This window comes from Triticum urartu, chromosome 2A (assembly GCF_056163025.1).
Source record: "Triticum urartu cultivar PI428250 chromosome 2A, HENAU_Tu73, whole genome shotgun sequence".
Lineage (NCBI taxonomy): Eukaryota > Viridiplantae > Streptophyta > Magnoliopsida > Poales > Poaceae > Triticum > Triticum urartu.
Genome location: NC_141874.1, coordinates 276,615,103 through 276,625,035, shown reverse-complemented (window position 1 = coordinate 276,625,035; position 9,933 = coordinate 276,615,103). Strand labels below are relative to the sequence as shown.

At 44.1% G+C, this 9,933-nt stretch overlaps 1 protein-coding gene across 1 annotated transcript; it reads left to right on the top strand.

Annotated features, from left to right (window-relative positions):
- Window positions 1-8,644: 8,644 nt before the first annotated feature.
- LOC125536496 (uncharacterized) lies at window positions 8,645-9,168 on the top strand. The gene is made up of 3 exons (XM_048699722.1): window positions 8,645-8,845; window positions 8,942-9,004; window positions 9,091-9,168. The coding sequence occupies exons 1-3, from the start codon at window positions 8,645-8,647 to the stop codon at window positions 9,166-9,168; spliced, it is 342 nt and encodes a 113-aa protein (XP_048555679.1).
- The last annotated feature ends 765 nt before the right edge of the window (window positions 9,169-9,933 follow it).

Genomic DNA, 9,933 nt, shown 5'->3' with positions numbered 1-9,933 from the left:
CATGTGCGTGTTCCAATTTTCTAAGGTGCATGGATGTATGCAACTTGTTGGTCTTCCCAATGCATCTGAAAAGATGAAATAGGTCATTAGGCTTCTCAGTACAATCCACACGTCTCGTATAATCTTCGTGCATTTGCCCGGTTAGTTGGCCCGACATTTGCAAGCCCTGAGAGCAAGGTGGCCTCGGTATCATATGCTCGAAATGCATGAATATCGTCCTTCTTTCCCGATGGCTATGACGCATCTCGCAGGGTCACGGCGGGTTATGGTTGGACATCATTAAGAATAAGTACCTACGTGGCCAACCTCTGGCTTTCTGTCAACGATCTAGTGGATCCCAGTTCTGGCAATCCACTACTAGGGAAAACCTTATACACAGAATCTTAGTAGCAGCGCGGTTTAAAAACAAACGCTACTACTAATTAGCAGTAGCGAGCTTGAGAAAACCGCGCTACTAATAACCTGATAGTAGTAGTGTGGGTTTTTACCCCTCGCTACTATTAAGTTATTTCCACCGTACCTCCCAGGACCAACCGTAGTAGTAGCACGGGTTGTAAAACCTACGCTACTACTACGTGGATAGCCATAGCGCAGGTCAGACACCCGCGCTACTACTAGTCTCCCACGCCACCCACCCCCGCTGGATACACTCCCACCCGCAACCGTCCCACACCACTCAACCCATGTCTGTCTAAAAAAAATCCACCAACGCCCGATCCAGATCCCCTCCGCCTCCATCCCCCGCTGCGTGCGCCACGCCGGCGGCCGCGTGGCCGCCGCTCCCCGTCTCGCGCCGCTGCCCTCCCCTCCCCCCCCAGTCCAGCGAGCTCTGATGAGGACATCAATACCATTATTACACCCACAGCCCCTGCTACTATACACACTGGACCGATTACTAGAGCTCGTGCACGCCAATTGAATTATCAGGTACTTTCGTTTCTTGGTAACGATTCTAATGTTCATGAGAATATGATGCTGTCTAAATTGGATACATTTGTTTTGCTTACAAATGAAGGGCCTAGCTTGGACAAGAAAGATGAACCTTGGAGCAAGTTCAAGCATGGAGATGATGGCATGCGCAAGGGGAACAAGAATGGAGTTACAAGTGATGATTCCAGGACTCTGAAGCCACCATAATGAGTGCATGAAGCATGGGACGAAATATACAAGATGCCACTTCACAAATTTCGTACAGAGGCTATTTTAGGTGCTGCGTCACCTTATTATTGGGCCAGGCCCATGTATTTTCGAAGTATTTAAGTATAGGCTGTTTTTAGAGTCCGTATGTATGGGGAAACAAGAGTTAGGGTTGGTTTCGGACCCCTCCACCAAGGGCCACGAAATTCCCCCTCTCTCCTCCATATATACAGCCCTTAGGGCATCGTTTAGGCTTTGGGTTTTGTTTAGATTAAAAGTTCGCCATAGCTGCAACTTCGCGTACTTCGTTTGTGTCCAACGACCAGACCAAGACGTCACAGAACCCCACCTTGATCAATAAAACTTTCATCTTATATTCGCAATATCCAGATTGCAATCTCAGTTTCTTGCTTGTTCTTCGTTTGCTCGCAGGAAACAGACCCTCGTGGTCAGATTGATCGTGCTCCGGCGTGGTCAATAACCCTCGGAAGTTGGTTTAGCGATTGCTAAGGCGCGGCGTCTCGCACGTTCGTAGTCGGATCGTCAAGGTCGACTCCCACAGAAAACGATAGCCACCATCTCATCGAAACATCGGGACACCTTTGCCTCTATCAAGTGGTATCATATTTTCAGGTTGCTCAGTGAGATTTTACAGTTTTTCGTAGATTAGATCGAGTCTTTTCTTCATACCTACAGTCTACGAAAAAGCCAAAAAAAATTAGGGTTAGTTCATCCTATCCGAACCAATCTGAGCCTTTGCATAATCTTTTCTGTATTTGCTTTCTTGAATTTGCGGTTGCATTGTCGTGTCAAGTTGCTGGTCTTAGCGTCTAGTCCTTTAGGGTTTCGAGTTCTGTTCACAGGTTGCCACGCCGTCGCCGCACCATCGTCAACATCATTACCATATACCACCACCCCACCATATACATCGCCGCTGCCATATACCACCACCAATCCGAGTCCAGCTATACCATCGCCATATACAACCACCAGTCCAAGTTCCACCAGATTCATCGCCGCCACCAGTCCGAGTTCCACCAGATTCATCTCCGCTACCAGTCCTAGTCCGAGTCCAGTATTTGTTGCTTTGTTTTCGAGTTCCAGATCACGCCATACTCCGAGTTGGGACAGAGTAGGACTCCTGAGATTCCGTGCTGCCCGCAGAAGAAAAATAGTTCCAAACTCAAAAAAAAACTAAGTCTGGAAAATTCTGGCTAGGCAGTTTTTAGACCATTTGTAGACTTTTTTGAAAAAATTTTGTTGCGGAGCAAAAAAAAGAGGAAAAAAAGTGGAAAAAAAGGAAAAAAATTCAGAGTGTGCTCCTCCATTGTTTATATGCAGCACCGTGATTTTGTTAGTGTTCTAGGCTCGCGTCTCTAGCATGGTCTTGCCTAGGACCAGCACAGTACCGTCGTTGAGCGTTTATTCAACTTTGCATCTCTGAATTGATTATTGCTGGCCCTTTTTGCTACCATATTATAAGCCTTCCCAGCTCCACATACATCTACGTCCTGCGTTTGACTCTCTCTGGTAATCGCTCTATCCAAGCTTTGAGAGTTTTGACTACGACGGTTGCCGATCACCGCCTGCTGCTGGGTAAGAACTGGTAAGAATTTGAGATTGGCTTGACGGATTTGTGACCCCATCACCACCTCTTGTTAGTATTCTGTAGGAGCATATTCTTGTGTGTTTCTATCGTTGCTAACCATGGCAGGATCACAAGCCGACGAGACTGACTGGGAGAACATGACGAATAAGGAGTTGCATGATAAATTTCAGCAAATGATGAGTGGATAGGTGCAAGATGTGCTAAACAGATTTGAAGAGGCCATGGAGAAGATAGATGGCATGGAGAAGACGTTCGAAACAAAGCTCGATAACAGGTTTAATGAATTGCTCGCGCGTCTTCCACCACCACCACCGGCTGCACCTAACGCACCTCTACAACAACAACAACAACGACTACCTACACATCGTGAAACAGCCCTCCGCCGAGCGAGCCGTCTTCCTCTTGCACTTGGCCAAACTGTTGGTGCTGCTGTTGATACTTCTGTGGCTCCTGCTGCTGATGCGGAGGAGGATGATTTTGCCGGAGATTACGAGGATGAGGTTGATCAAAATCAGAACTACGTGCCACCACCAGCACAGCAACCACCAGGTCGTCCACATGCAAATAATAATGGCAATGGTAGGGCTCACCCTCAGGTACGAGATCATGACCATCTCCCTAAACTAAAATTGAATATTCCACCATTTGAGGGTAGATATGTTCCTGATATATATCTTACTTGGGAGTTAGAAACTGAACAACGATTTACATGTTTACAATATCCCGAGGAGAGACGTGTTCCTGCTGCTGTTTGTGCATTCACTAGTTTTGCATGTGTTTGGTGGTCTGAGCATTGTAGATTATATCCTATTCCAGCTACTTGGGCTGCTTTGAAAACTGCAATGCGTACTCGTTGGGTTCCACCATATTATCAACATGAATTACTTCAAAAATTGCAGCGTTTAAGACAAGGAAAAAATTCTGTAGAAGAATATTATCAGGAATTACAAACTGGCATGATTAGATGTGGTATTGTTGAGGAGAATGAAGCTATATTTGCACGTTTTATGGGTGGATTAAATAGAGAGATTCAGACCATCCTAGAGTATAAGGAGTATAATAATATCACTCGTTTATTCCATCTTGCTTGTAAAGCTGAACGTGAAGTGCAGGATCGACAGGCATTGGGGCGAACTAACTTTTCTGCAGGTCGATCTTCATCATGGACACCACGTGCATCCTCTACTTCCACTCCACCAGCACCTCCATCAGGTGCCACCTCCAGCCGTGATACAAGAAAGCAGGCACAACCACCACTATCTTCCAAGAGCACACCTGCTGGACCTGCGCAGAGCTCTTCTTCTTCCATGGCATCAACAGGGCACACAAGTGATATTATTTGTCGTCGTTGTAAGGGAAGAGGACATTTTGCGAGAGAATGCCAATCTCAGCGTGTGATGATTGCTACTGAGGATGGTGGGTATGAGTCCGCTAGTGACTATGATGAGGAGACTTTGGCTATTATTACATGTGAAGAACACGGTGGAGATGATTCTGATCATGAGAAGCAATACATGGCTGCTGAAGATGCTGACAGGTATGAATGTTTAGTTGCTCAACGTGTTTTGAGTGTGCAGGTTACACAAGCTGAGAAAAATCAGAGGCATAATTTGTTCCATACAAAGGGAGTTGTGAAGGAACGTTCTGTTTGCGTCATCATAGATGGAGGGATGTGCAATAACTTGGCTAGCATGGAGATGGTGGAGAAGCTATCTCTCACCACAAGACCACATCCACATCCTTACTACATCCAATGGTTCAACAACAGCGGCAATATTAAGGTAACACGTACTGTTCGTGTGCATTTTAGTATCTCTACATATGCTGATTATGTTGATTGTGATGTGGTACCTATGCAAGCATGTTCCTTATTACTTGGTAGACCATGGCAATTTGATAAAAATTCTGTACACCATGGTAGAAACAATCAGTATACTCTTGTTCATAAGGATAAAAATATTACTTTGCTTCCTATGACTCCTGATTCCATTTTAGAAGATGATATTAATAGAGCTAATAAAGCAAAACAGGAGAAAAATAAGAGTGAAAATCAGATTGTGGCAAAAGAATTTGAGCAACAAATGCAACCTAATAATAATAAACAATCTAGTGTTGCTTCTGAAATTAAATTGAAAAGTGCATGTTTACTTGCCACCAAATCTGATATTGATGATCTAGATTTTAGCAAATCTGTTTGCTATGCTTTTGTGTGCAAAGAGGCATTATTTTCATTCGAGGACGTGCCTTCCTCTTTGCCTCCTGCTGTCAGTAACATTTTGCAGGAGTTCGCTGACGTCTTTCCACAAGACGTGCCACCGGGATTACCACCTATTCGAGGGATTGAGTATCAAATTGACTTAATTCCCGGTGCATAATTACCCAACCGTGCACCATACCGTACCAATCCAGAGGAGACGAAGGAGATTATGCGTCAAGTACAAGAACTGCTCGACAAAGGTTATATACGCGAATCCCTTAGTCCTTGTGCTGTTCCTATCATTTTAGTGCCGAAAAAGGATGGTATGTCGCGTATGTGCGTTGATTGTAGAGGCATTAATAATATTACTATTCGTTATCATCATCCTATTCCTAGGCTAGATGATATGCTTGATGAATTGAGTGGCTCTACAATATTCTCCAAAGTTGATTTGCATAGTGGATACCATCAAATTCGTATGAAATTGGAAGATGAATGGAAAACAACATTTAAAACTAAGTTTGGATTATATGAGTGGTTAGTCATGCCTTTTGGGTTAACTAATGCACCTAGTACTTTCATGAGGTTAATGAACGAAGTTTTACGTGCTTTCATTGGACGATTTGTGGTAGTTTACTTTGATGACATATTGATTTATAGCAAATCTATGGAGGAACATTTGGAACATTTACGTGCTATTTTTATTGCTCTACGTGATGCACGTTTGTTTGGTAACCTTGTAAAGTGCACCTTTTGCACTGACCGAGTATCTTTTCTTGGCTATGTTGTTACTCCACAGGGAATTGAAGTTGATAAAGCCAAGACTGAAGCTATTGAGAGTTGGCCGCAGCCCAAAATGGTCACACAAGTGAGGAGTTTCCTTGGCCTCTCTGGTTTCTATAGGCGTTTTGTGAGAGATTTCAGCACCATTGTTGCACCTCTCAATGAGCTTACAAAGAAGGATGTGCCTTTTGTTTGGGGTACCGCACAGGAAGAAGCCTTCACGGTATTGAAAGATAAGTTGACACATGCTCCTTTACTCCAACTTCCTAATTTCAATAAGACTTTTGAGCTTGAATGTGATGCTAGTGGAATTGGATTAGGAGGTGTGTTATTACAAGATGGCAAACCTGTTGCATACTTTTCTGAAAAATTGAGTGGGCCTAGTCTGAACTATTCTACTTATGATAAAGAATTATATGCTCTTGTTCGGACCTTAGAAACATGGCAACATTATTTATGGCCCAAGGAATTTGTTATACATTCTGATCATGAATCTTTGAAACACATTAAAAGTCAAGCAAAACTGAACCGTAGACATGCTAAATGGGTTGAATTCATTGAGACTTTCCCTTATGTCATTAAACACAAGAAGGGTAAAGAAAATGTTATTGCTGATGCATTGTCTCGTCGTTATACTATGCTTTCACAACTTGACTTTAAAATATTTGGTTTGGAGACCATCAAAGATCAATATGTTCATGATGTTGAATTTAAAGATGTATTGCAGAATTGTAAGGAAGGGAGAACTTGGAACAAGTTCGTTCTTAACGATGGATTTGTGTTTCGTGCTAACAAGCTATGCATTCCAGTTAGCTCCGTTCGTCTTTTGTTGTTGCAGGAGGCGCATGGAGGAGGATTAATGGGACACTTTGGCGTCAAGAAGACGAAGGATATACTTGCTACACATTTCTTTTGGCCAAAGATGAGACGGGATGTTGAGCGTTTTGTTGCTCGCTGCACTACATGTCAAAGAGCTAAGTCACGACTCAATCCTCATGGTTTATATATGCCTTTGGCTATACCTAGTGTTCCTTGGGAGGATATATCTATGGATTTTGTTTTAGGTTTACCTCGAACAAAGAAGGGGAGGGATAGCATATTTGTTGTCGTGGATAGGTTCTCGAAAATGACACACTTTATACCATGTCATAAAAGCGATGATGTTGTTAATGTTGCTGATTTGTTCTTTCGTGAAATTATTCGCTTGCATGGTGTGCCAAATACTATTGTTTCAGATCGTGATACTAAATTTCTTAGCCACTTTTGGAGATGTTTATGGGCTAAGTTGGGGACTAAGCTGCTTTTTAGTACTACTTGTCACCCCCAAACTGATGGACAAACTGAAGTAGTCAATAGAACATTGTCTACTATGCTTAGGGCTGTTTTGAAGAATAACAAGAAAATGTGGGAAGAATTCTTGCCTCATATTGAATTTGCTTATAATCGTTCATTGCATTCTACTACTAAGATGTGCCCTTTTGAAATTGTGTATGGTTTCCTACCTCGTGCACCTATTGATTTGTTGCCTCTTCCATCTTCAGAGAAGGTTAATTTTGATGCTAAAGAACGTGCTGAATTGATTTTAAAAATGCATGAGTTAACTAAGGAAAACATTGAGCGTATGAATGCTAAATATAAACTTGCTGGAGATAAGGGTAGAAAACATGTTGTGTTTGCACCTGGAGATCTTGTTTGGTTACATTTGCGTAAGGATAGATTTCCTAATTTGCGCAAATCAAAGCTAATGCCACGTGCTGATGGTCCTTTTAAGGTGTTAGAGAAAATAAATGATAATGCATATAAATTTGAGCTGCCTGCAGATTTTGGGGTTAGTCCCACTTCTAACATTGCAGATTTGAAGCCTTATTTGGGTGAGGACGATGAACTTTCGTCGAGGACGGCTTCATTTCAAGAAGGGGAGGATGATGACGACATCAATAACATTATTACACCCACAGCCTCTGCTGCTATACACACTGGACCAATTACTAGAGCTCGCGCACGCCAATTGAATTATCAGGTACTTTAGTTTCTTGGTAACGATTCTAATGTTCATGAGAATATGATGCTGCCTAAATTGGATACATTTGTTTTGATTACAAATGAAGGGCCTAGCTTGGACAAGAAAGATGAACCTTGGAGCAAGTTCAAGCATGGAGATGATGGCATGCGCAAGGGGAACAAGAACAGAGTTACAAGTGATGATTCCAGGACTCTGAAGCCACCATAATGAGTGCATGAAGCATGGGACGAAATATTCAAGATGCCACTTCATAAATTTCGTCCAGAGGCCATTTTAGGTGTTGCGTCACCTTATTATTGGGCCAGGCCCATGTATTTTCGAAGTACTTAAGTATAGGCTGTTTTTATAGTCCGTATGTGTGGGGAAACAAGAGTTAGGGCTGGTTTCGGACCCCTCCACCAAGGGCCACGAAATTCCCCATCTCTCCTCCATATATACAGCCCTTAGGGCATCGTTTAGGCTTTGGGTTTTGTTTAGATTAAAAGTTCGCCATAGCTGCAACTTCGCGTACTTCGTTTGTGTCCAACGACCAGACCAAGACGTAACAGAACCCCACCTTGATCAATAAAACTTTCATCTTATATTCGCAATATCCAGATTACAATCTCAGTTTCTTGCTTGTTCTTCGTTTGCTCGCAAGAAACAGACCCTCGTGGTCAGGTTGATCGTGCTCCGGCGTGGTCAATAACCCTCGGAAGTTGGTTTAGAGATTGCTAAGGCGCGACGTCTCGCACGTTCGTAGTCGGATCGTCAAGGTCGACTCCCACAGAAAACGATAGCCACCATCTCATCGAAACATCGGGACACCTTTGCCTCTATCAAGCTCGCCGACGAATCTCGTATCCATCATATCGCCATCGCCGGCCGCATCCCGTCCCAGCCCACCTACCCGCCGATGGCCTTCTCCTCGTTCCCATGGCCGTTCCGCCGCCGAGCCGGCGGCAGTGGCAGCGGCGGAACCGGCCCAAGCAAACCCTCCGCCGCGGAGGGGAAGGAGGAGGACGCGGAGGAGCTCGGCGTCACGCCGCAGCTCCTCGACTTCCTCCGGACACTCTCCCCCGGCGCCTTCAAGTCCTTCCCCACCAGCTCCACCAAGGTACCCCCTCCTTCCTCCCTTCTCATTTCCGCTCCCCTGCTAGTTCCCTCTCGATTACTGACGGTGCTATGCTTTGTCGCAGGAGGATCTGCGTAGTCGGCGGCCGAGCTCTCGGACTGGCAGCAGCGGCACACCGTCCTCGTGCTCGCCAGAGCCAAGGTAGGTCTCCCGCGGATCTTGTCCTCCACTTCACCCAAGACAGAGATGGCTCTCAGGTCTCAAACTGTAATTTGTGATCCCTGCAGGAACTCGCTAAGGTCCGCTATGATCTATGCCCACTCCACATGAAGGACAAGCAGTTCTGGACATACATCTTGCCATAAGCTCTTGCCTCGTTAGCTTTCGCCCATGTGTGAGTGCATTGTTCCAGTCCAAGTGCTCAATTAGCTTCATGCTGGTCTTGATTTTGTGAATCATCAGTTAGGAATTCTAGTCCATGGTGCTCCTTAATACCTAGCAAACTATATTTGTACCTAAACATGATCGTCCCAGTTGCGTGTGTACCGTTGTGCTGTTTTGTATATATAATAAACATCCAGCAAAAGGGATTGGCATCTGAAGATGAGAAATTATGTCAAATGTGAGTACCTGTTTTTGTAAAAGCTCAGCAAAAAGGGGACATCATCATGTAAAGTGTGGTCTCTGTTTGCTGAACAACTATCCATGAGGTGTAATATAAGTAAGGTGCTGGTCCTAATATAAGTAATAACAAACCATGGCTAGTGATAATTCCTCTGTTGTTCAATCCTTTATATATGCAAAAGAATACACGCATGTCTGTTCCAGATATGGCCAAAGTTGTAAACACTAGATAATCCATCAAGTGGGATTTTGATGCCATCCTGCAGCACGCGTTGTTGGGTTTGACTCTAGCCAATTTCATTTTCAGGTAGGTTGGTGGGTGGGATATGCTAATGACACCGATGACTCAATCCGGAGGATTGTGCGGATAAACCCTGGTGTCGGGAGATACGTCGCCAAGAGCTACAACCCAAGGTCCGGTTTCTCCGTTCTCTTAAGTTCAGTTGATGCAAAATTGAACATGCAATTTTTTGGCCTAATTTATCACAAGTGAGGAGCAGTGAATT